The sequence below is a fragment of the Chaetodon auriga genome, chromosome 10, assembly GCF_051107435.1.
Source record: "Chaetodon auriga isolate fChaAug3 chromosome 10, fChaAug3.hap1, whole genome shotgun sequence".
Classification (NCBI taxonomy): Eukaryota; Metazoa; Chordata; class Actinopteri; order Chaetodontiformes; family Chaetodontidae; genus Chaetodon; species Chaetodon auriga.
The window spans coordinates 21,090,002-21,117,853 of NC_135083.1; the positions used below are offsets into that span (position 1 = coordinate 21,090,002).

General features: G+C 40.7%; 1 protein-coding gene across 3 annotated transcripts in view; it reads left to right on the forward strand.

Moving 5' to 3' along the window:
• The window catches only part of ptpn11b (protein tyrosine phosphatase non-receptor type 11b), a 39,328-nt gene continuing 11,476 nt past the window's right edge, over positions 1–27,852 (forward strand). The window contains exons 1-5 of one of the 3 annotated variants that reach the window (XM_076740690.1): positions 1–131; positions 15,190–15,312; positions 24,168–24,362; positions 27,284–27,476; positions 27,717–27,833. In XM_076740690.1, the coding sequence (XP_076596805.1) occupies positions 118–131; positions 15,190–15,312; positions 24,168–24,362; positions 27,284–27,476; positions 27,717–27,833 (642 nt within the window). In that variant the 5' untranslated portion in view covers positions 1–117. Of the gene's footprint in view, positions 132–9,231; positions 9,290–15,189; positions 15,313–24,167; positions 24,363–27,283; positions 27,477–27,713; positions 27,834–27,852 lie in introns of those variants that run through there. The other 2 variants (XM_076740689.1, XM_076740691.1) reach the window with 2 other exon arrangements.

The window sequence follows — 27,852 nt, forward strand, 5'->3', positions numbered from 1 at the left end:
GTCAGTAGTTATGTGCAGCTCAACACGCAGGTCCAACAGATCTCTCAGTCTTCACAGAGACACAGGAGACGCGAAAGGGGAACGCTTGAGGACACTTGACAGCCTTCAGAGACTGCTATGACATCTCGCAGGTGAAGTCGAGTTTGTTTTTTAAGATGTCATTAATGGCGCCGTTATGTTGAACAGCCTCGTTACACTGCGCGAGCGGTCAGGCATTGCACGAGCGAGATTGGACTGAGGCTGTCAGCTAGAAAACAGGGGCGCCTCAACTTTTTTCGTGCTACAGACCCTCTAACAGACGCACTTGACGCCTCATATTTTAAATTTCGCCCAAAGTAAACTCTGTTATCTGTTTCTCGTGTTCTTCACTCCGTTAATTCACTGACGGTACCTAAAGTATGGCGGTAACAAAAAAGTAGCGACGTTGAAAGCTCTAATAATAATGCAGCTAACGTTAAATTTTGCTTATTTTTGGCTAGCCGCTACCAAATGTAATAACAGTGGAATTGAAGTCTACGGCAGGTTGCTCTGTTTTCGTGCTTTACATCATTTTGCATTTCGTGAGGATGTGTGAATGAATGGTGTGATTTATCTGTGCGCTGTAGATAAGTCAGTTTTAAAATGAGCTTACAGCTTACTTCCATACATCACACAAGTTTGTAACTTCACTTTTCTGATCCTGTGCTGAGGCCTGTTTCTGTCTCTGTCCTCTCTCTTTGTTTCTCTGCGTGCACAGTGCAGGAAATTGGCTTGTAGCTTCCTGTGAATCCAAGCCCCCCACACAAAGTATTATGAATAACTTACAGTGTAAAAGGACACATTAGTAAAACCCCAGAAAAAAAACATTTCATTATATATAGACATCAGTGTGCGGTCTCCACTAGTGTGTTGTCAAGAGCGCAAAAACAATGCAAATGTGCATGTAATTAGTAACTGGAGCTGAAAAACAATAACTATAAACAGTTTAATACTAATATAAAATTACACAATAATGCTCATACCAAAGGCGTAGTTCTAGTCCCTCTAGGGATAGTAATAAAATCTACAATCAGGATGTGCATCTTTTTAAATCAAGGACAGCGGCCCTCTTTACTTTGACAGCTTTTGTAAGTGTTGAGTTACTTATAAATCTCCTACCAACTCAGTCCTGTTACTACATATAGTTAATCATATGTACGTCTGTGGATAAGTAATGATTTGTAGATCTCCCTGAAACATTGACCAGCTTCGTCTGTGGGGAATTAAGAGCTACAGGAGGCTGGAAACATGTACTCTATGTAGTACTTATTTAGTTTTTAGCATCATATGTTCATAAAATGTCAGTTTTCCTCCTAGATCGCCCTTTCCAGGTACTTTCCAGTCCACAGTTGGGAAGCTAATATTACCTGCCGTGTGTACAGCATATAAACAAAAGTTATAATTAATCCAAATGTTTGTTTTGTTAGGGCTGGGGTTATTTGTTGTAATGTGTGTCCTCATCATAATTTACAGTCGGCACAAGTGTAGCAACTGTCCGTGCTGGTACAGATGTCAGCGCAAGGTGACCTCTAAAATGTTGACTCTAGCGATCGGCTTGTCTCTTGACCATTATGGCTGTTGTGGACTCAAGAAAATGCAGTGCTGGCAATCAGAGAGTTTACAGTTGATACAGCTAGTCTTCCACTATATGGGTGGAAAAGACAGCAGATGTGTCGTACGCGTGGTGTTTGCCATGTGACTGTCGTGTCCTGAATGCCTTTGGTAGGTAAAGTCGCAATGGTGAAATAATGAGGCCAGTGTACCGATTTTAACTTAATCCAACTTCACAAAACACAGAGGCATTTATTTCTCCTCTGACGGAACAAAGACTGTTTAATTCTAACCATGTTATTTGGCAAAATAGTGCTATTTTTTCTTTTTTCACAGTAGAAACTAGCTGGATGTGGCTTAGACCTCGAGGCATCAAAGGGAGTTTAGAAATAGTAAAGCTGCAAGGCTGGCTGGTGCATTCAATGAAAATTCTACTTTTTATAACCTTAAAGACTTTAATTTCCATAATCATGGACCACTGCAGTGTTTAACTGCTTCCCGGTACACCTTGCAATGTGGATATACCGACATACTATACACAGTTGTGTTTATAGTGGTACTCTATTTGGTTCAGCTTTGCATACACTATCGACGAAAATCCAAATCCTCATAAACTTGCAGCAGTGGCTGGTTATTTGTATCCTGAGTATGTATGCCTGAAGTAGGTAGCTCATTCCTGCACACTGAACCAGCATCCAATTTGAATGACTAATGATATTTTGGGGAATTACCTTAAACTCTGAATTCACTTTTAATTTCACTTCCACATGCTGTGTGTGGCTCAGATTACTGGATTTGACTGACTTTGAGTAAAGGCTGTAGACACCATTGTAATGTGTCCAGTGGTGCCCTCTCACTGGAGAGGCCGGTGAGTGAAATGTTTTCACTACTGACGATGACGGTGCCATTTCACTAGAATTCTGTTTCAAGGACATTATTCCATTTCACAGTTATCTGTGACATTTTTCTCAGACATTTACAATAAACACTTCTGAGTTGACAGAGGGCCAAGTGTTCAGTTGCCCCAGGGGCCAAAGCCACCAGCAGGCTAAGATCAGAGATAGAGGAAGACAGTGAGACAAAGTTAAAAGTTGTTTTCATCTCCGCCTGTTTCCATGGTTTGTCGCCAGCCGAGATACGCATGACTGTCGTTCTGTGGCTCGTTCTGTTCTTCCTGAGCTGAAATACCACAGGGGAACAATACTACAGTGTGTGCCATCTTGATATGACAGACCTGCTCTCCTGTTGGTTGTATCACACTCTTTTCAGGAAGGATAGTTAGGCTGCACTTTCCAAATATTTTGTCTTAATTGTATTTGCCGTGAAGATTTGTGGCGGTTTTGTCAGAAAGGAACCGTTTGTACTATTGTGATGGTACCATCAGCGTGAGTTGGGCGGTATGAAGGTATAAACCGTGCTTCCCTGCTGCACAGTGAGCGAGTGGGTGTGTTGATGACATTGCACGGAGTGTAGCTGTTTTGTACTCTTTTCTGCTTGTCGGTATATTTCTGATACGTTCAAATACATGAAGTGTTGATATCAGTATAGAAACAGTCATCATTACAGATGGTCCTCCTCCTCCTTTTGAACACTTTAACCTGGCGCCACCCCTTGCCTAAAGTATTTCCAGTCAGTGTGAACATGTCTGACACAGACAAATGTGCTACAAGTATGAAAGGGCAGCTCTGCTCAATGTGATGTTCATATGAGAAAATGGTGTTAGCTTCTCGGCTGCCTGTTCGGGGCAGGCAGGTGATCCAGCAATCCAGCAGCCATTTGGGCAGCAGGACTTTGTGCCAGAATGACAGTCGGTGGCAGTGATGCACCTCTGTCGCATCTCTGTTGTTCTCATTTGGAACCTTAATGTTAGTTTTACTGTTCTGAGGTTTTACACACAAGTGTTGTCTGATGTTTGTATGGAAGTTCCAAATAACAGAAGAAAATAATTTATAGAATAATTTACAGAACAACTGCTGTCCTTTGATATATAGTTCAGTATAGCACTGTGGGCCCAGAAGAAGTGGCGATGACGCAGAATCACGTAATGTTGCTGTTATGTTTTCATTTTGCCAGTTGATTCTGTTCAGTATTACAAACTTTCCACTATTGGAAACCACCTCTGCCCCCCTTTGTTTAAAGAGGAGACCTCATCTGTCACTGAAACTCATTTGACCAGCTGAGAACAGTGAGTCAGTTTTCTCGATAAGCTGACAGGAAAACAACAGCCCATGTGGAGGAATAAGATAGCGCTGCCAACATTTCCAGGAGTGCTCTGAACCAACTGTTAGTTTTTTCCGTTTACACGTTTTGCATCTTAATCAGACACAAAACAATGCAGATGGAACATAGGAGACCACACATTAACATTTTGTCAGCTTCACGTGCTTCAAATATTAATCATTTGAGGGTAAAGTGCTTAAAAAGGTGGACAGACATGCTTTTTCAGGTGTATGTCAAATATTTGATGCTTAACATATCAGAACTGCACTCCACGTTGATTGAGTCGTGTAAATCCAAGCTCAGGTTTGATCGGGTTAATGCTGCCACACCAACTGTTGTTTCTGGGTTAAGTATTAAAGTCATGCTCATCTCACTTCAGCAACAAGTATTATTGTCTCACTATGTTTGTCTGGTGAAAGAGAGCAGGCTGAAAAAGAGGAACAGCCCACTAATACTTACCATATGTAAATACTGTAGGCATGTATTTCACAGAAAGGGGTACTTTGCCTGAAATGGTGTCTGTTGCGTGATATTTCTCTCCATTGCGGGTGTGTCATCACTTTCAATGGTCCAAATGAGATGTAAAAGTCATCTTAGATTAGTTTTTACTATCTTAACTGGCAATCAAAACACAATATCTTCATTTTCTTATGATTTGCAATGCAGACAAGCAAGTTCAGTCTCAGAATTTGTTATCTCCAGCATGTTGGTCTTCAAAATGAACTGCATTCAAACTAGTATGGCCTTACTTTGCATAGTGAAATGAAATGTGGAATATCTTCTATATATTTGCTTTTAATGATAAGATTGTGATCAGCATTATTTTTGTCTTATCAGTGGGAAATGGACTTCATGAATCTATAATGTGCTGTCCATTATAAACTGTCAAATGTTCTTGACTTTGTTAAAAAAAAAATGCAAATATGACATCTGAGTGGAAAAAATTAGTTTAATGTTAAACATACTGTATTACACATTTTTAATCCAAATTGAAAAAGGGATTATTCCATTATTCTAATCTTCAGCTCTCTGATAATGTTGCCAAGTTTTTGCATAGAGATCAGGCAAAATTGCAGAGAAAACACATTTTCACATATTTGTGTTAAGTACAGAAAATGTGCTGTGTCAAAATGATGAAGACTTCTTATCTGTGGTTTGTTTCTTAATCTGTGTGTTTTGCCATTTTGGGCGAGAAGCCTGGTGTGTATTAACTAGTTTCTGTTTTCCTGAAAGTTTCTCTTCCATGTTGTCTTTAAAAAAACAGAATCGATGTCTCTGTGAAAAATAAAAACATACTGAAGGAGTTATTTATTAGCCAATAATGCCTGGAGCCACTTTTACTCTGTGTTTGAGGAGTACTGTTTACTGCGTGTAAGCATAAAAAACCACAAACTATAGATACTTTGTGCTATTCATTTATTTTTTTGCAAGAATAACAAGCAGGCTAACTACCCTGAAAGCTTTTGAGCATATGTCACATCACCACTTGCATTTTAGTTAATCAGCCAGCCAGCTTCTGGTGGGTTACATACGTAACCCACCCACCACTTATGTGCAAGTGTTGAAAACAAACTGCATGCACATGTGCAGTGAGGTTAGTCACTTAGCTAATTCTACCAAGTGGACCGCCTGGTGTTACACAGAGAAGCAAAGCATCCAGCGATGGGGGGTGTGTGCGAGTTTTGCACCTCATGTAAATACCCCGGATCATCAGATAGACTAAAAATACCCGCGACATTACCAAAATCCACACCCCAGGGCTTGTCTGAGACCAATATAGCCCTAGCAGAGGCTTTCATGCTGCACTGCGGCTACTAAGTATATCACCTTTTTGTCAGCGGGCCTAGACGGGTGCTCTTTAAATAGCTGACCAGGGCTATATTGAACTTGAGACATTATGTAAGAGGATAGAGTGGTGGCTGGATGCACACTGGGCCTGTTTCCCCTCCGCCAGCCTGAGGCCTAACCTGCAGCTCCCAGCTGCCTCTGTCTCTCCCACAGTACATCCAGTTTATTCTCTTCTTCCCTGTTGACGTCTCGTCATAAAACCAGGCTATTTGAAATCTCATTCCCTTTGTCTTGTCTCTGTCTCTTTCACTGCCCAAGGCCAGATGCAGGGAAATGGGGCGCCTGGTGGTTGTCAAAGGGAATCCTATTCTTGGAAAGCCCTGAGTCACTCCTGCAGTCATGATCTGAGGAGGGGAGGAGGGGAGAGTGCATGGACGTGGTTGTATAGGATGGACATGCTTTTCAGTCTGTTTGAAAGACAGTTGACAGTGACTCAAATCCACAGTACTTCACAGAGAAATCTTTTCTGCTGAATTAAAAGGCTACACATAACTTTTGCTTCGTTATAGCACCCCACTTTGGTCCTGTGGATCTGTGCAGCGCTGTTATGCCGTTGCAGATGATTGGCATTAAGATCAATGCAAAAATTGAATTGTTTGGCCTGTAGACACATAAAAATTTCACAGTGTTCATTATTAATGTGGTCTAGCGCAACATAGAGGTGCTAAACAAATCATTACACTCAAAGAGAGATCTTTGATGTTGATGCATTGTTTTTTTATTAGAAATTTGTTTAACTGGCCTTTTAAACTAGCCTGGCAGCTTCAGATATGTACTTCACATTGAACTAGCCTTTTCATTAACTATTCAACCAATCCAGCTTTTGGGAGTTTTTATGGAAGATTCCTCAACATGCTGTATGCTGGTTGGTTAGCAGAATCACAAGAATAAGGGCCAAAAAGTGAGAGCAGCAATTATATTTTAACTGTGGAAATTAATACCATACCAGTGCTATTCTGCAACCCTCAGGGTTAATTGTACACTTTAACATTTCTTTTTAATTTTCACCCTGCAGCCATATGAGGGTCATAATAGGACAATCAACACAGGGCAGCTTACAATGATTTTATTAAATCTACATTTACTTTCTCTGTGCAAAATTTATGTGTATTTCTACATTATGCCTAAATATAGGGTCATTGAAATGCATCATCAGCTGTGGTTGCGGGCATCGTATTTACTGCCATTGCTTGATATGATGCTTGAACATTTGCAAGCAAATGAATAGTACAATACTCTTTGTATCACTGATTCCCATCAACCAGGTCTGTTTCTACAAGCACTTCTTGGTGAGTTATGGCTAAAAAGTTAATCATTAAACTGAGCAACACACACTGAAAGAGGAAGGACAAATACATTTTGTCCTGCACTGAGACAGCTCAGACAGCCAGATGACAAAATAATGGTTTCACTGCAAATCTCAACAAGGCTTCTCAGAAAAACTATCAAGAGCCTTGCAGCCAGGATTACATAAGTGACATTTTGGTAAAATGAGTTTCATAATTAAAAATAAAATGTCCTGTTTTGATCTGCCTTGTACAAAAAGGACAGTGCTGAAATCAGAGCCAAAATCAAACTCCAGTATTTCACCAGAATGAAAATTTCTGAGAGTTACTGTAGTGATTTAGCTGTCAGTACTTGGGTCTGTGCAGATTACAGAGACGTTCAGTTTGAATTAAAGGTATGTCTGTGCCTCTCAGAAGTGAAGCAGTGCGAGGATCTTGTGAGATATTCCTCCAGTATTTTTGATAAACATACAGTTTTGCAACTTGCAGGCCTCATACAGCAGAAAAAGGTCATTTTGTAGACCTGGCATATCCAGAAATCCTGCAATTTGACAGTGCTTTATACCAAATAGCAGTGTGCAAGAGAACTGTTTGTCTGATTTCAAAATAATCTGTTGTATGGGTCATTCTGTGAAAAACTAAGAAGCCTCAGCATAGCTACTGGCCGACCAGTCTTTACTTCTTATCTCCAAAATGGACTCTCTGAAAAATTGGTGGCAATTTTCTGTCATAGTCAGAATATCAATCTGGTCAACTTCCAGCTTCCTGTTTTCACCTCTGAAGTAGAAGGCAGAAATTGGGAAATAGTTGACTTTCATTGCTTTGTTGTTCCTGCAAGTTTAACAGCTGAATGTTTGCTCACCCATGCCATTATCGTGCCAATTAAAACAGGCTTTACGATTCCCATATGTACTGAAGAAGCTGCCTTATGGTTTCAAATCTGACCACAGTTCAGTAAGATGAAAGTGTTCTGGTTTGACCTGTCTTTGTAGCCTTAGTAGCAGTTTGTATTAAGTGCTGACACAACTTAAGATGCCTTGATTTGTGTTTACAACACAATGTAGTTAAAGTTCATATCTGCTAGAATGTTTTAGCCAAGCTAATGACCTGGCTTTAGGGATTTCCATGCTGGGCTGCTTGTCAGTCCGTTATTTAACACTATCAGATGGATTTCCATGAAATGTGGTCTAGGCCTTCATGGCCCCCACAGGATGAATTACAGTAACTTGGGTGAATTTCAGTTTTCAGTCTTTCCAATAATCATTGCAGTCACACAGAGCGGCTAGCTTGGTTGTTGGCTCCAAACTGTGTTGTTAGTCAGTCTTTGGGTGTGAAGTTATGAACTGCCTACTAGCTGTGATAAAAATGAATGACTAATCTTTAATTGCAGTATTTGCCAGATAAATAAAAAAGATAGGAAACTATAATACTGACCATATTTAACTACAGTCAAAAGTAGAAAGTGGATAAAATCAAACTGCCTGTCCTTTGAGACAGTTGTAAGGTCATCATAAGTTACACTGCGGTCTCATACTGCCTTTTATTCCGTGCATTTGTTTGCTAACTCATCTGCAAAGCTTCCTAACCCACCCCTGCACAATTAATAGCCTAATGGCATACTGCTGAATTGGCTGGATTGTGGGGATTTAGCTTGGCGAGGGCTAACTATGATCCGGTGTAACTACGCCACGCGCGATTAGGTGTAATCTCCAGGCACGGGCAACACAGCTGTTGCATTTAGCCTCCGACAAGATAGCAGGGACCTTGTAGCTCTTGGAAACCTGGCACCCTGATCTGGCCTGGCCTGGCCTGGCCTGGTCTGTGTTACAGCCAGAGAAAGCTCTGTTAGCTTTAGGATCACAGAGTGGGCTTTGGAGCGGAGCCACCAGACAACCGCTGTCATCTTAGGGTATGGAGAGGTGAGCCCGAGGGAGGAGAGCAGAGGGTGGTTGGGTTGGTCTGCCAGAGCCTGTCACATTTGTCTGAGGTGGGAAAAGAAGGGAAGGCGGGGGATGACTGATAGCACTGACGGGCGCTCGTATCAGGCCTGCTCACGCTCGTTCAAATCCCAGATTAAAAGGCCCCTGCCCCCCTCGCTCTCTCCCTCTCTCTCTCTCTCTCTCTCTCTCTCTCCCCTCTGCTATTCACTCGCTGTCTCTGTCTCACTCTATCTAACCCAGTAACACTTTTACAAGCACCCGCCCCCTCGCTGACCCACCACCCCCCACCCCACGCTCCAACTTTCGTCTCTATATCTCCCTTGCTCCCTCCCGCCCTCTCTTGTGTAACAGTGCCCAGTGCTGGATTACTAAGATCTGAGGCTGCTGAAGCAAGGGGCTGTGGCAGGCTTGGACCAGAATGGTGAGGTAGGGTAGAAACAAACCCATTCAACTTCAGCATATTTTCTGCTTTTGGGCATCCCTCACACTTCTTTTAACTCCACCTCTCCTCATAAATAATGCCTTTAATTCTGCTGTAGTTTGATTAATTTAATGCACAGGCTTCAGCGCTGAAGGATAACAAGTGAACTTGGGAGACCTGGCTGTGCAGAAGTGTGTGTGTGTGTGTGTGTGTGTGCGCGCATACGTGCAGTATTTCTTTCACATGCATTGGCCTGTGTGTGTGTGTGTGTGTGTGTGTATGTATGTGTGTGTGTTGCTGTAAAGGTGGGCGTTTCAGGATGTTTGGTTACAAAAAGGCTAGCAGTTTGCTCTAGTTGTAGTAGCAGTTTGCTCGAGTTGTGCGTGTGTGTGTGTGTTTGTGTGTGCATGCCAAGACACTCAGGAGAAGGTGCCCTTCTGCCTTCGGCTGTCTGTAAACCTAAGGAGGTGAACACTTGCGCTTTTTTGTGCTTGAAGCATTGGTCCGGTGCTTGCGCCTGATTCCAACCCCTCGCCATTGTTTTGATAATTTGACGAGTGACAGCAGTGCTGTGATGACGGATTAGATATGGATTAGTGACATAAGGCATTTTTCCCCCCACTGTTATTATTTTTCCGTATGAATCTGCGTAGGATTAAAAACAATACCATTAGTAATCTGTCCACCAGCTGACAGCCATGACCTGTCAATGGCTCCTCAGTGCAGTAACCTAAATGGGGTGGCCAGTTTGAGCTGAACCATAACAAAGGGCTGTGACACGTGGAAAAACATATAGTCAAATTATGGAATTAGAAATACCTGATTTTACCACAGTAACTCTCATATAAATAGTAACTGTAACGCATATTGTTGAAAACTGCTAAATACGAATTGGCATGAAATGTCTGCTTAGATTTCCTTTTATGTTACAGATATGTTGATAGTTGGTAATTAGTTTATTTTTAGCTGTAAAATGATCTTAGTCATGATTCTTTAAGAACAAATGTAAAAGATCCTTATCAAAAATGTGTAAGTTAACTGTTAATGGGAAAACAGCAAATGTATTGTTATCAAATTTTTTAAATTTCCAAATATTGACATTGGTATTGGCCTTAAATTTTGTTTAATTTACTGAATATATTTGGTTATAACTGTTTACTGTTTACAAGCAGTTTGATCTAAATTGTAATTTTTTCAAATTTTCAAATTCAGACTTAATTTAAGCAAAGCTGCTTGTGATGAAGCAACATTTAGCATTTTCTAACACTTTGACTTCTTTTGTTAAAGACACTAGTGGCAGAAATGGAATATAATATTTAATTATGTTTTCATGAGTTCATAATCACCTGAAAATAAGAATCATTGTGTTTTTGTTATTTTAGAATGAGCCCCTCATATCTGCAGAAAAAGAAGTAGTTTCTATGGAGGCCGCCATGTTGCACTTCTATATTTCTACAGTAACCCAAAATGGACAAACCAACACTGACTCTAGAGGATGCCTTTTGCATTTTTACGTTACCTGAAGGCCAAGCAGGTTCTCTGACTTGCTTGGAAAGGGAGGGGTATTGGGCAGGGTATTCAGTTGATTGCAATCCTACACACTGACCCTGAAAATCAAAATGTATTTAGAGCTCATGCTAAAAAAGATACAAAAGAATATTAAAGATAATTACATTCCTGAAATGTACCAAAACTTGATGTGTCATGTCGGCTCTAGTATAGAAAGATTTTGACACATATTCATTCATAATTATAGTTGGTAAAATATAGATGTATATATAGTGGGACACTGTAAAACATAAATAAAACAGAATGTGATCAATAGGTTGTGCTTTTTGACACTCAAGTGATTGCTTATTGACTTTAGACTCTTGACTATTGAACTTTAAGATAACTTTGAAGTTGAAGTATATTTTCTTGAACTTTAAAATATAATTTCACTGAAAAACAAATGAAAAATAAATGTCTTATAATAACATATGATAAAGACTTGTTTAATATGTCATGTGTATTGTATAATGTCATTTTTATTTGGCATATAGAATGTGTGAGAGGACTGAGTTTGGGCTTTTAGAGAGGAGCGAAAGTGCACCGCTGTAAAGGAAAGGGGTGTGCTGGATGTATAACACAAGACAAAACAAGAGCATCTTTGCAAAACTGAATGCAGCACAATAGCTGTTTTATCTAGATTATCTTGTTTTCGTCATTGTTGGAAGCCAAAATTGGAATTGAAAATATAAAAGTCAGTGAATTTTCCAACCCTACCTACTGGTGTCTGTGATGTGTTTTTTTTACTGTTAAGGCACAAGATACAGTGCCATGAGGACACGTGCATAGTATCTCCTGTTGGTTCACTTTGAATGTAATGGATAGCACATTTACTGCTTTCTTTCCATTTCTTCAAGTCATTTCCTGTCTGTCTGCAAACTGTCCCAAGCTCAACCACCCAGCCGCCCTGCCAGACTTCCAGAGATATTTCTAATGTCACAAATTTATAATGTCAATAGGACATTGTCCAGTTTACCCTCTGCGTTTACATGTTTTCATGACTAATCCCCTTGTAATCGGTTACAATTTATTACTTGTAAAGTTCCTCCTATAATCTGCTTCCATAGCTCGAGGAATGAGAGAGCGCGCGGCAGATCAGTTTTGCCCCCCGGTGAGGATAAAGGGGGGTTAGGTGCAGTCTGGGTCATGTGTCTGGCCTGTCTGTTGCAGGGCTTCACCTCAGTCTCACTTTTATCAGTGAAGAGTCTGTTCATGCAGAGCGGACTGATATTTCTATTTAGATTAAGCAGATTTTTGGCATTCAATTTAATACTGGACTAATCCTGTGGTTAACCTCCAACAATGGAGGATCATCCTCCACAATGTAGTGCACTGCATTGATCTATGTTCTAATATACATCAATGTCATCACCTCCCGTACAAACCTTGTCACACATTTAGCATTGTTCCTAATTCTCCTGCAGCGTCCGTGTCGTGCTTCACCAGGTTCTTCTTTCACTCCTCTGGTGTTTCCTCTCTGTCATAGTCAAAACGAGTCAGGCAGCTTTGTGATTGACGAGCAGTCGGTGTCACTTTGATTCATCCTGTTGAATGCAAAATGGTGACAGCTTTGTCATCCTCAAAATCGTACACGTCTGACATTTACATTTAGCGCTCAAAAAGCAATTTCAAGCCTTTTCAATTTAGTTTTACTAAATGTCACTCACAGTTCATTTGATCTGAATTGTTAAGTCGTTCTGACAAACAGATACTCCGGCAGCCAACAGTAAGAATGTGAGGCCTAGATAACCTTGTTACAGCGTGATTATATTTATGTTTTTGTGGCTTTATGGGTTATTAAAGAAATTGATAGAAAGTGTTGTGCCACGTTGCGTGAACTGAGATACAGACCTTTGCACCAGCAGTGACAGTATTCTGGTTTGTATTTGCCGCTCTGAGGTGACACAAGATCTGCTGAGCTGACACATGAGTCTTATTTTTATCTTCCCATCATGGGTTTGTATCATACAGTGTACAAAAACAGAATCGCCTAAATGCTCGCCCACTGTCGAAGCTTTCAGATATTATCTTCTCAGCATTAGCTTCATGAAGGCACTCTTGTGTCACCCACTGCCTGTTCTCAACTGGGTTATATCAATCAATAATAAGCCTTTGTGAAGTGTTGGGGGTGGTGGTGAAAGGCTAAAATTTAGCATATGAAATGCATGATTTCCATGACTCATTTGGTCTATGGACCAGTGTTCAAAAAAATCTGTTTTCCCATTCTTGTTGAATCATCGACATTTACACACACATTTCTTTCCAAAAACAAAGTCAAGGGCTGCTACTAACGCTTCTTTTTATTTGAATAATCTGGGGGATATTTTGTCATTCATGAATCTCACACTAATTTTCTTCTTTCCATTAATCAGAACTAAAAATAATTCCATACATCATCCTGGTGGAAATGTTAGATCAGCAGTTTCGAATCTATTTCTTGTTGCGTTACCATCCAAAGTGTTGAAAAAGCTCAAATATGCACAACAGATTTGATCAGTTTTCTCCACTTATGACCTAAATGATGACCTGATTGCACCTTGCAGATACTGTATAAAATAACTTAAAGACATAAATGTGTCTATGCATTACAGTTGTGAAACCTTGGTGTATACCGATGCAGTTTCCTTGCAGTTTTGTCAAACCCCCCTTACTTGACACACAAATGGGGCCCGGGGTGGCTAATGGTGTGGTGGATTAGCCAACAATGGCACACAGTAGTTAGGGAGGTTTAACCCAGTGACCCCTGCTTAAACATGAGCTCTAAATCCACACAGCTGACATGCAGCCATTCACTGCTGGTATATGTACTCGCTGCCTCTTCAAGATTAATTTAGTCCTTCGCTCATTAAACACAGTTTTAATAAACATTCCAGTATGCTAGTGCGAGTGCCAGAGTGTGAATACACTGGGTCTATGTCTTACGACTGTTTGTGAATAAAGAATATAGTTTGGTTTGGACAAGTGACTGTGTCAAACACTCCATTACGAGCGTGCAACCCAGATAATCAGTGAACATACCTAAGAAGTGGATGGGATAAATATTTGCCTGCAGGGTTTTGCAAGAGAGGAAGTAACATGTAATGATTATCTTGGGCTTCACAGTACTGTAAACCTGAGTGTCCTTCCCTTTCAAACCAGGACAGGACATACAGTTTGTGTGTATTCACTGATTCATCAAAAAAACAAAACAAATAGGTGGTGCCTTTCTATTTTAATTCAAAGAAAGAAATGCACTGTTTACTAATGCACCACCCGAATCATGATTACAGGGATTGTCATGAACCGTCTGTGAATAAACCCTCACTCTACAAGAATAAAAGCATGAATATGATTGCATAGACCTAACTCCTGACAGTGTGTAACAGAAGACTAAATGTGCAACCACTGCCCGAGGCTGCATGTCTCAGGCCATGCCCTTTTATGATCACCACTCACCTAATGTGGATGACCATTAAAAGTCTGCCTCCCCTATCAAACCTGAGTGCTGCTCTGCCGGAGTCACAAACTGAAATCGTACTCAGAAGACAAACACTTTTCAGGGAAGCACAGATCACAGAGGTTGAAATACTGCTAAACTTTCAAACCAGCCACAAACACACAGTTGTAAAAAGATTAAATTGCCTAAATAACCTCAAACCACCTTTTTATCCTCCTCAGTTTCTTAGCAAAAGCATCAACTGATTCAACTGCCATAAGGCAAGGAGCTGAGGCATCTCTTAGTCATCATAGTTCATTCTGTATGCTCCATCTGAAAAAGTAGTGCCCTTCAAAAGTCTAATTATGGTGCGCTAATTCAACCTAACTTCAAAAGAGCTGTTAAGTCCTTCTTTGAGTTTATTTGTTCAGACCTCCTGCGGCTGTACAATTTCTGCACACTCACCTGTGTGAATATATTGACAATCGCTGGTTGTTAGGTTTGCGATGGCCTGTTGGATAACATTAACATATCGCCCAGCCCTAAAATGTATCATTAAATCTCATCTGTCCTGACCGCTGCATATGAAGTATGTGAAAACAATCCTACAGGTCTGGACATAAATAGTGCTCTGAAATGTACAATAAAGCAGAGTGGCTAAACACTGCAGGCCATCATTGCAAAATTGCCATTTCTGGCTGAAAGGCACTCAACAAAAGTACGTTGACTGCAGGAATTGGCGACAGGGTTTGTAAAACAAACATAAAATAAAAGAAATTACTGTTTTGAACTCAGAAGATCTATTGTGCGGCGTCTGTTTTGTCTCCATTGAAAAGGACACTGGCAGTCGATGGGACACAGATTGCAGACATTCTTCTAACATGGATCATTCGGTGTTTAACATGCTGCTCTTTTGTCCCCTGTTTTTTCACTGCTTTTTAGGTGGTTCCACCCCAACATCACCGGAATCGAGGCAGAACAGCTCTTGTTGACCCGGGGCGTCCACGGCAGTTTCCTGGCCCGGCCCAGCAAGAGCAATCCGGGGGATTTTACCCTCTCTGTTAGGTAAGTCCTCACCTACAACTTGTTACTGTTGTTCACCATCAGCCTTACTGCTTAATCTCACTATTCTCATCGGAGAATGGAAAATAATCATTGAGGCATTAACATTTTACACATAGTGAATCCTGAAATCACCACTAGGAAACCACTCGCTTTAAAATGTCAGAGCTACAAGGACTGAGTTAACTAGTTCCTACATTGAGTGACTACAGTCAGAATCAGATGGTTGAAAGTGAAATGCTGTGAACATCCCTGCATGTATTACTTGAAGAATATGAACACATCACTTACACGTTATGCTTCAGTTGTAGAGAGTGGCTACTGGCAAGGGAGACAATTGGTTAGAGAGGGTGATGATGAAAATGGATGGCAGATAGTATGAATGCAGTCATTGGTGGAGCATGTTTCTGCCCCTCTTGGGGATATAGATTTGTTGATGTCCGCCTCTGTGTGGTACACTAAAATCCGTGCGGCACATTTTCCACATTTGAGCCTCCTCCCACATGTAGTGAGATACTTGCTCAGACTTTTAGCCTTTTTGGCAGGTGCTCCGTCCCTCTCTCATCATCCTTCTTGGTTTTGTTTTTCCTCCTCTCCTTGTTTTAGCGGCGAGTGCTGTTTAGTGAATAACTCCATGTCAACAGATGTTACAGCTAATGTTCTGCATACTGCCACCTGCTATACTAGAGGCAAATGTAGCAGACACATCAAATAGGTGGTTATGCCTTTTTTTTAAGAAAGGTTAAAAATATGGGAGATTTATGGGAAAATATTTAAATGGGAGCACGGCGGGAAAGAAGGGTAAAATACGGCTGCATCCTGGGAAAAATGGGAGGGTTAACAGGTCTGTGTACCACCAGAGCAGAACAAAACTCAAGTCACTCAATACCCTGAACATAATTCAAGCACTTAGTAGCCTTAAAATAATTCTCTGACCATGGATTTGGACAGTATTCAGTCTGAGAATGGAGAGTGATTGTGCTTTTTGACCCAGGTGGGAAGACCGCCAATCAGGAGTCTCTGAAATTCCCACCTGCGGGTCAGCAAGGGATGTAACATTTTGTCTGCAGGTGAACTGATGACATTTAAACAGAAGCGGTTTTGTGTGAGCATTTCTAGGAACATGTTAGATCAACGGATTTGGATTCGGATTCTGACACAAATTTGCCAGCAGGGCGGAGGAGAGGCAGAGAGAGGGTTTTTGGGCAGCAGGCTGGAAAAAAAGAAGCCGATTAAATACTGTACGTATGATTGCATACAGAGAATTGTATAAAAAGTTACTAAAAACATCAGGAAAACTCATCTCTAATATTCACAGGACATGAGTTTTGTGTTCATGATACAGTTTAACGCTTGCTCCATGCTGTTCCTGTTCTGCATTGGATGTAATATGAAATATCCATAAAATGTGTCACTTACTCAGAGGTCAGGGGTCAGTTTACTCAAGATAGAAAACGAGTTCCTCAAGGAGAAAGGTTGAGATGCGCTGCCCTGACACATATTTCTCTTGATCTGTTAAATTGAGAACCCTGGTGTGTTGCAGAGAATGTGAAACTTCTGCTAAGTAGGACTCAGCACTGCATGCTGTGGTGATTACAGAGATTGGGAAACAAGCTGAGATAGAAGAAGAGAGAGTGTGGCTCTTCCTTGGCAACGGAAGCTTTTAAGAGATACATCAGTCGGCTAAGCGCCTGGAAGAAAGCCCAAACGCATTTGTTACTCTGTGACTGTAGCTTTAGCTGGCAGCATGGGTAGAGAGAGGCTGTGTGTGTGTGTGTTTGAGTGTGTGTGTGTGTGAGAGAGAGAGAGATGCTGTAGAGAAAGAAACAGACAGAAAGAGGAAAAGGAAACAGTGCAGTTGGACAGGCAGTAGCTTTGAAATAATGTTAAAGCATGAGGGACCTGTTAAGGCTTTGACCTTCACTGCCTGTGGTTTGTTTGCATGTGTGTGTGTGTGTGTGTGTGTGTGTGGTGCAGAGTGTCATAAATCACACACACCACAGGAAGGTTGGTGGGGTGAGTCGTAGCCACAGTTTGTGGTCTTGACAGACTTAAATACACGTACACACACAGTGAGGTCAAGTGGCCGGTGTGCGGGACCTCACCACCTGCTAGACAGGGTAGGTGACATTGAAGTGGAAGGAGTTCATATTGGAGAGAGACCCTGTAGCTTTTGAAAGAAGAAAGAGCACAATCTTCCTCTTGCAAATGAAAGTTGATTTCATTAGTAATTAGATGTATTGATGTCCAGTTCATTTCCCTTCGAGGTTTGGCTGATACAACCTTACTTGGTCTGGTATGACCAGTCGCTGATGGTTGCTAACATTAGCTAACGTTAGCATACCTTAACAAACTAGATATTGTTGTTTAAATAATATTACTGAGTCAGTTTATCAACTTTAGGGCTCTTGTTGTTTTGTTCCAACATAAACAAAACAAAAACATCATTGCATCTGTATGGTAACCCAGGTTGTCTTAGTTCCTGCTGTATTTTAGTGACTTTATGCTCTCTTTACTATTTCAGCGCAAAAGTTTTGTCTCATTTTTAAACAGTCTTAACCCTCTGCCGCTTTAAAAAAAAAAGAAAGAAAAAACTTGCTGCCTGAAAACTTTCAAAGTGACAGGGGGGCAACGTGGTATAGCCGTAAATACTGTGTTGTACTTGTATGTCCTGCCACAATATCCTGTTTCTCAGGAAATTGAGTCAACTTTAGTGGAAAAACTCAATCAACACCTGTAACTATTTGTGACTTCTGTTGTAGAAACCGACACATTTTACAGCTCCATTACACCTCCATCAGTGCAAAATAGAGATTGTAAAAAGTGTAAGAAGTCTAAATATATAGATTCTATCATGCTTTGAGTCTAAGTTTGTTGTTTACCAAAATAAGTCTGTAAAATATTGGGAAATATTAGAGTACACTGAAGACAGTTACTTAATTAGCCTCTTTCTACAAAAGCTATTCTGACTGAGTCTGTTTCTCTTCACGCAGCACACAAACACACACACTTTCACACTCATACTCACGCACACAAACACACACACACACACAGAGCATCTTATCAGAGCAAAGGAGAGGCTAATTAGCTAGTCATTAGCCAGGTTTCATCTTTCCAAGGCCGCTAAAAGTGCGATAGTCACTGCTCAGATTGTAATGGAAGCTGAGGGAGTGTGTTGTCCTTCTCTCTTTCTGTCTTATCTTCCTCTCTCTGCCTCTCCTCTTCTTATCTCCACCACCTCTCCTCTTCTCTGGTCCATGAGGTGAACAGAGGGAGTGGTCGGACAGAGCTGCTGCTGAAAAGAGTCTAAAGGCTGAAGTCTGTGACGCTAATGAGAACTTTTTGAGGGTTTTGAAAATGTAATCAGTTCAGAGTTTCACGCAGCTCAAAGAGGGAGAAAGAGAAAGTTTGAGGCAGAAAAAGTTTAGCTCGCATTTATATCCAAGTCCAACTCCACAAGGAGAGCATTCTGGTCAAGTTTTCTCATTTTTCATGCTCTTTATACACTCCAAAGACCCTGAGGAGGAATTTTAAGGGCAGTCTTAACAGAGAATTTTGCAGGGCAAATTAGTACAGAGAGCAAATGGATTTTCTCTGTATTATATAACGCTAGCCTGGGTTTACTTAGATGTATTTCCACTGCAGCCAGGCTATTTATAGTTGAAAAACATTATTATTGTGGATGTCAAGTCAATCTATGAATATTAACTGTGTTTCAACTACATTTCCCTCTAAGTTTTATTTTCCGACGTATTTCAGTTAACAGTTTCCTAATTCATGTCATGTTCAATGTGACTGTAATGACATCTCACCGCTAGCACATCATGTTTTTAACGCCCTCAGCTAATAGTGGCATTAGGTGTGCCTATATCCCCATGTCAGCAAGGACAAAGACACAGCAGTCATGGGTATATCGTGTGCAAATGTTTGTTTCTCCTTTCCTGACACTTACAAATGCAGCAGGCCTATTGCATGTAGCATAAACAATACACAACACCCAAATAATGACTACTTCTTCTTTTGGAGAAGTAGTCAGTTGAAATGCTGAAACAAACGGAACATGTCCATAATTAGCTCTACTTATTGGCAAAGCTAACTGCTAGCTACTGTTAAGGACAGTGTCCTAAGAGCTTTTATAAGGCAAGCTACAACAAATATCTTTGTATTATGATATACAAAGATGTTGACAGGTTGTTACTGAACTGCTGTCTTTAAGTTTATTTGTACAAAAATGTGACCATCCCAGTGAAAATGGGTGCAGACTGTGTTTTAAGCTCATTGATCTCAGTGTCTGACCAATAGAACAAACTGTTGCATATCTGTTTTCATGAAACCACTTGGGGATCGCTTCAAAGAAAAATGTCACACAAGTGTTTATGTAGAAGGATTTTTTAACCCATTCTTAGCTATTGTCTTTAAGCTCACATACCTCACTCTGCTTATGAACAAACAAGATGACAAGACTTCCTGGTTGTCTGAATTTGGAGACATCGCTTTTCTCAAATTGCCAACATTCAGAAGTGAGCCTCCTGCAGCTGAGAAAATGGACGTATGTAGTTCAAAAAGATGTCTGCTTTTTACTGGATGATGCATTGGATGTACGCCTGTTTTTTTTTTTTACACGCTACCCATCAGGGCAAGCTCTGGAGACACAGAACTCACTGACCTGACATAACATCTGACATGTTGTGTCAGATTTGAACATGCCTCCGTTAGAAACCAGCATAGCAGTCTGCAGAAAAGGAAAAGGGGAATTGAAATAGAGGCCAAAACTTTATCACCCTCAATTTGATAAGTGGACTGGATACAGTAAAAGAGATTTCTCATGGGTGCCTGGCTGTATTGAGTGAAAAATGTAACTTGGAATAGCTTCGGGGCAAAGCAAGAATTATTTTCTATATTCTGGACATTGTACATGCATATTTATGTGCATTTTTGAGCAGTGCATTTCCCAGTTGTCCATGTTTGTGTACTTCATCTGATTAGTGTATTAGTTCTTTCAGTCACATCGATCTAAATACTGTTTATTACTTAAACTCACTCTATTGCAGGCTTCAGTGTTTTCGCTAGAATGTTGAGAAAACTGTAACACTGAGTCCTGCACGGAGGTGTGATCTGTTTGCTGCTGTTAAGCTGCAGAAGAACAAGGATGCTCACATAGAAAAACACTATGATGGACTATGGGGCATTATGTGCATTTTTGCTACTCCTCAGGTGGTCCTATAGTTTCAAACCAGCTCATAGGATAATCAAGGACCAACATATCTTGTTTGTGTTATCAAATTAAACACATACAGTCATAAAGGCTGCATATTCTTATGACATACTGTGGTTTTCTTCTTGTTTTGCTGAAAGTCTTATTTACAGTTTACAGATTTGTACACTTAAAAGAAATTGAAGTTTGTATATTTTGCATTTAGATAAAAAACTAGTTAACGCATCTCGGTTTTATGCAATTATCATGTGAAACCGAGCAGCATAGCTGAGATTAATCTAGTTTGTTATCAATAAAGCCAGCTAATTACGAGCAGAATTTCAAATAGATAAAACACTGTTATTCCACACATCCTATTTTCAGCCAGATAAACATTCTTTGGCATCTGAAATAATCATCCAGGATGTTGGTGAGAGCATGCACGCTGTTCTGAAAGTACAGAACTTAGGTCAGTAAGGAGGAACTTCTACTTCTCATAGACAGCCTATTATAATTTTATGCCACATCCTCAATGGTGAAAGGTCTGAGCACGCAAACGTAATAAAGTAATAAAGTGAGAGCAAGTGAAAGAGGGCTTTGTTTCTTCATAGTCAAAAATATTTGATCCTACGCACCTGTTAGTAAGACTTTCTGTTGTGCCAGAGCTGTTATAATAGTTTTGCTTGCATCCTCAGCCAAGTAAATCTTTGAAAGTGGCATTTTGTGTCATGAGTGGGATTAAATGGCATCTAACTGAAGGGGAAACTTTTCAGAGAGCCTGAATTGGAGTTTGAGGTTACTCACACAGGAGGCATCAGCAGACAGGGTCTTAACAAAGCCATGCTTAAATCTGACCAAGGCACACTTTGTGGTGTCATAAGCATTTTATGAATGCATTGATTCATTGGTTGGTTAATCAGTAATTTTAAAGGTGTCTCTTACCTTTGTTATGCAGATGATGTTCATACATTTTGTTTAAGCCCCAAAATGTTTCAAAACTGTTCTGCTGAACTGCCTCAACCCTATGAAAGATCAGATGGCCTCATTTTTTACAGCTTGATACTGACAAAACAGAAGTTCTTATTTCTGTTCCAGGTGGAACCATGCACATGGTTTGCTCCTGTTCCTACCAGCTGAGAAACATTGCTAAATTGAGGCGTACTGTGTCCACAGCTGAGATGGAAATGATTGATCCCATCTTGGTTACTGCAGTTCCCTTTTCACCCTCACCTGTGTTTGCAAGACGTCTATAAACTGCTTACAGGTGTTTCAAAATGCTGCTGCCAAGCTTCTGACTAAACCCTCCAAAAGGCCTCATGGCATACTAATCTGATCCTGTTGTCTTTACACTGGCTTCCCATCAAATTCAGAATCCAGCTCACCATTCTTGTGATCAGGTTTAGGACCCTGCATGGACAGGCACCTGCCTACATTCAACACTGTGTAAAGCCCCTTTTTTTCAATCAAGGCTAAAAACAGATGAAGATGTATTTTTTAAGTGACATTGTCTGCTCTACCAGTTTACTGTATTGTGCTGTGTTACCCATAGACTACTCTGCAAACATGCACTATGTTGTTTATTAGAGAAAAGATGTTTCTTCATTTTGGACAGCATGGAACGTCTACTGAGGCAAAGGGACCAACCACAGGACAGTTTGTGGATAGTAACTCTGAATGATAATTCATGACATAATGTAAATGAACTGGTTTATTAAAACGTACCTTGATAAGGCACAAAGTTGGTAAATTGGTTAGTAGGATAGACCTGTGTTACTTAATTTATACTGTGTACCAAAAGATGATGACTAAAAGGGCAGTAGATTGTGTCATGATGGAGAACGCCATCTAATCATAGTGATGTTTCTTACTCATAAAAACAGGAAGATGACAGACATTTTAAGGAATCTGTCGTGTATTGAAATGGACAATAGTGGACCAGAGCTGAGGAGACATGATGCAGACCTTGGCTCTCTGTATTCTCTCTCTAAAGAAGACTGACCATCATATTTTAATAGATGCCTAAATGTTATCAATGTCTCAGACAGGGTGGGGCGGGCAAGTGAATGGAAATCTAATGGGATGTGTTTGGCTCATTCCAGAGTTAATGGTGTTAAACTCTGAGAGAAAAGGGGGATTTAGCCCGATAGTTTAGAGGGGGACTTTAACGGGGCCCATAGACCTGTGGCAACCTGCCAACAGCCACTAATAGAGCTGTAAAGCAATTACCAGAAAATACTGGGAGAGATGGGTGGAGAGAGAGAGAGAGAGAGATGGGACAGATGAATGCAAGGACGAAGCAAAGGATTTACAGTATGTTGAGTGGATAGAGAGAAAGAAAAAAGGAAATTCATGAGGACAGCAAGAAAAGTGATGGAGGAAATAGGATTTGTGCCATTTGATATGACCATTAGCTGATAATCAGTTTGGAGAGAGAGAGAGAGAGAGAGAGAGAGAGAGAGAGAGAGAGAGAGTACTGTATCTCGCCCTGCAGATCAGATAGTACTGACTGGCTAACCCCCCTGTGGTCCATAAAGCTCTGTTGTATGCATGACTTAATATGTTTACAGGATGTTTTGTTTATTCCTGCCAAAGAAACATGTCAGATGGAGTCACTGGAGATAGAAAGTGGAAAAACAAGTACATTCAGCAATCGAGCTGTTGAGCCGCATCTCGTTCTTCACTTGCTTCCAGGCAGATATCTTTTATAGAGTAGAACTCCTTGTGTGCGTCTGTGTGTGTGTGTGCTCGTGCTCGTGCTCGTGCACATGTTTTCAGATTTGTGTGCACCTATTCAAACCAGTCAGAGGACTTTGAATATGCAAAGTGGTACCAAATGTTTTCTGGCTTATCAGTCTTTGAGCTCGGCAGCTGCATTTCTGCTGTATTGTTCTGCAATCACGATACAGCCTTCCTCCAAATACATTCAATATGAAAACTACAGAGTATTAAAACAAGGGATGATCCCTTGTGAGAAGATTTTCTGTTGTTCTGTTTATAGGAGTCAATGTGAAAATCACTGTGGCTTTATAGCCTTTTCTTGCATATTCCTTCCCACAGTAGCTTGTGGCTTATTCTATCATTCCACTGTTGGCACAAATAAAAAGGTCAAAGTTACATTATAATATGTAACAGTTATATACTTATTATATATAACAATGTGTTCAGCTTTGCGAGAAAAGCTCCGGTATTACAGAGATAGAAATGCACAGACAGAATAAGGTAGATTATTATAAGAAAATAACACTGAACAGGAAATAACTGCAAATTCTTGAACATGGTTTTAAGAAAATGAGGTTCAAAGTCTTAAAATAGGAGCAGATGGTTTAACAAGATGGACATTTTATAGTGTAAATGCATTTAGGCTGTGTGAGTAGGCGACAAAGTGTGTATGGTGTTGGTTTTGTTTGTGTGAGCATATACTGTATGAACATATGTGTGGGTGGCTGTTTGTGTGTGTGCGTGTGTGTGTTTGTCTGCATCTGTGTGTGTGTGTGTGTGTGTGTGTGTGTGTGTGTGTGTTCACTGCTTAAATATCTCTAGGGTGCAACAAGAACAAGAGAAACATTCACAGTGAAAAATGCTGAGCGCTTCTTTGGAGTGAGTCCACCTCTGTCTACATGCATGATGGCTAACGGTGATTCCCATTTTGTTGTTTCCTGCTCAGGCGGAACGATGAGGTGACCCACATTAAGATACAGAACTCGGGTGACTACTACGACCTGTACGGTGGCGAGAAGTTTGCCACGCTGGCCGAGCTGGTTCAGTACTACACCGAGCAGCAGGATCTCCTTCGAGAGAGGAACGGCCATGTCATCGAGCTCAAATACCCACTCAACTGCAAAGACCCCACCTCTGAGAGGTGCCGACAATCTCGCAAACTAACACCCACACATGCAAATAAGCCCACATTAGCATACAGCTAAGCACTATGTGGATAAATCCAGGCAGATACACACAAATATACATATAAACTTACCTAAGGTTAGCTTGATATGTTGCTCTTTTATCTAAACTCATTACAACTGCAGGAAAGTTTCTCCCTGACCGCAGTTATTTTTATTCCAACAGCTTCAGGGGTGTCAGACTGTAATGGCTCATCCTGCCGCGAGAAGCAGCTAAACCACCTGAGAAATGTTATTAGTCAAGCTTTCACTGCAGCTACAGTATCCTGCTAAAGCCTAAATGCTGTTTGTGAGGTATTTTCACCCTGCAGAGAACAAAACTGAGCAAAATATTGAATTTTTGTCATTTTTTGAATTCGTTTTGGGGCATAAAAATTGTTACATCTAGTATTATACTTTAAAGTTGTGTGTCATCACAATACATTTCCTCTATATTGAACCTAAAGGGGCAATTTTCAGGTTTGCAGAACTGCAATAAAAGTCTGGAGGGAAAGCTACTAATTCCATAGCAATAAATGCACAGTTGCAAAAATAAACAGAACAAACTTATTGTAACATGAATATTCAGAAAGTAAATTATCCCTCATCAGAATCAGAATCATCTTTATTGGCCAAGTATGTGTGCACATACAAAGAATTTGACTCCTGTTTAAACATTTCACTCATTGTACTTGCACAGGAAAAAAGCATACAGCTCAACGAGGACAAAAAGACAAAAAAAAAAAAAAAAGACAAAGAAACAGAGATTTATAGTGTTGACAGTGACAGGGAGTGATGAATGTATCAAATCTGTGCATTATAGGGCGATAAATGGCCATTCAGTGGATATTTTGGTGTCAGACAGTTAGCTGAGTGACTAGCTAACTGTCCATTAATTCAAGAGCTAGTGAGTTCAGATCTCCTTCATGTCTTCAATGGAACTTTTTGGGGTTATTAACACAAATATTTCTCTCATTTTGACTGACAATCCACTGTAATGGATTATAGTGGAAAAATGTGTTTCTCTTGAAAATGCTGTAGAGCTGTGAGTAACTGCACATTACCAACAATTCTTAAACACAGTCACTTTCATTTATTCATTAGATTAGTTCAGGCTTAAACAACTTATTTAGAAAAATTAACATGCAATCTGTTTAGAATTATCGATAATATTGAATAATGTCGAGGCCTCCATCACCGGCATCTCAACTAAAACAGCAACAGGAAAGAATCGAGCCTTATTTCATTAACTATTTACCAATGCACGTATGGGTTTATACCTACTGTTTGCAGGGAGGATGCATCACTCTGTAAACATGCACTCCCACACATTAAATCCAGATGCACTTCAGATCCACATGTGTAAACAGTGGCATGCTGCCAAATGCATCTTCAGACAAACTAAGTGGTTGGTGCTGCTGTTTTTGTTTATGTGCACCAAGTATTCACTCGCTAACATCTGTCCGGAGAGGATGCAGTGCACAGGTTAGACGCAGCTATACACTTCATCACACTTGCATACCTTCGTTGGAATGGAAGATTGGCAGCTGGTGTGTTAATGCCAGGAATCAATGCATACACTCACACACATACAGGAAGCATTGCACATATTTACATACATCATCATCTGCAGATAATCGCTTTTCCGTCGTGCTTGGTGTCATCTTGTGCTGAGCAGGTTATGTACATTTTAATTTTCTACGCATGCGATGTGTAGATCTTAGTTTCTGTTTAGGTGTCGGAACAACTTGAGATCTATCGTTTTGGTTTATGTGGTTTTTCCATTCGACATACGTCTCTTGTCAGAGCCTCCCACACGTTCGTGTTCACCACATAGGAAAAAAAAAAACGCACACATGCAGGTTTTTCATGTCATCAGCAACTGTGTGAGGCTGCAGCAGTGTAAGAGACACTTTCATTTTTCATTCTCGAGTAGGAGTCGACACTCCGAGAGCATATAGATAGAAATTACTATATGTTGAACCCTAAAGCTACAATATGGGACTTTTTCCCTTGAGGGAGGAAGTTCGCCAACTTTCAGTCTGAGTTCTTGTTACTTGTCTTGATAATCGTTGTGCTGTACCTTGAAACAGCATCTAGCCCGAGGCTGAGCTTCTCCTCCTCCACAGGAGTTGTAGAATCAAACTGTGAACGCAGCTAGTCTGAAATAATGAACGCTGATGTTCGCTGTGTTTTGAACAGGTCTTGCCTGCTACATCTTTTTATTTAGTGTGTTGTTATTGTTGTGGTTGTGACTGATCTGTAGCTGCCAGCTTCGCCTTCATCAGGACAGCTAATATGACATGATGCCCACACTAAATGGTGACCCTGAATGTCCTAAACATCATTTGAGCTGTAATCAATATGTATAATAACAATCTATCAGATGACAATGTGAAAACAATGTGAAAGGGGTCGCTCGTAGTGATGAACCCTATAGAGAATAATCACCTGAATATGCAGCTCCTCTGGGCTTTACGATGCTTTATAGTGAGTTTCAGATCATTATTTAGCTGCCCTGCTGCAACTTTACTGCTTTGGTTCACTCTAATTACTCTCATACCGTTGTTTTTGGCTGCACACTGTGCGCTACCTGCTCAGCACCTCACAGCAGACGGACACAGGAAGTGATTCGCTGGTGAACATAGTTGAACTTTAAGCAGCTAAAAAGCCAGATATTTCCCTCAGGATCTGGTAGAGACCAAAACCTGAGCTAAAGTCCACATCAGCTGTTGCAGCATACATGAAATTAAATACAACATCATACCAAATTATTATAATATAACAATAATTACGAGGTAATATCATGTTGCTGGTTTGCATGTTCAGTTTGTCATTGAGTACGGTGTCTGGATTCATGTGTTGGTATATCACAGTCTGTTCTCTCGCTCCTCTCCAGGTGGTACCACGGGCACCTCTCTGGGCGAGACGCAGAGAAACTGCTCACAGACAAAGGCAAAGCCGGTAGCTTCTTGGTACGGGAGAGCCAGAGTAAACCAGGCGACTTCGTCCTCTCAGTTCTTACCAATGAGGAGAAACATGAGAATGTGGACCGCAAGACCAAGGTCACCCACGTTATGATACGCTACCAGGTGAGGTAACTCAGTGCGGGCCACATGAGATACGTAGAAACTTTAATTGATGAGGAGGATTTTGTTGATTAATACAGCCTGGAGTCTTGTAATGCCTCCCTGAGTTGGCCGCTTAAACTGATTCCACATACTGTTTGAATAATGTATATTTAAGCAAGTTATGAATCAATTTGTGCTCTAGGAACTCCTCACATCAGCCGTTGTTGCTGTAGTTGAACTGTTGATGTTGGTTTCCAGCAGGACGGTAAATACGACGTGGGCGGCGGTGAGAGGTTCGACACCCTGGCTGACCTGGTGGATCACTACAAGAAAAACCCCATGGTGGAGAAAAGTGGCATCGTGGTGCACCTCAAACAGGTATGGAAGAGAAGTTTAA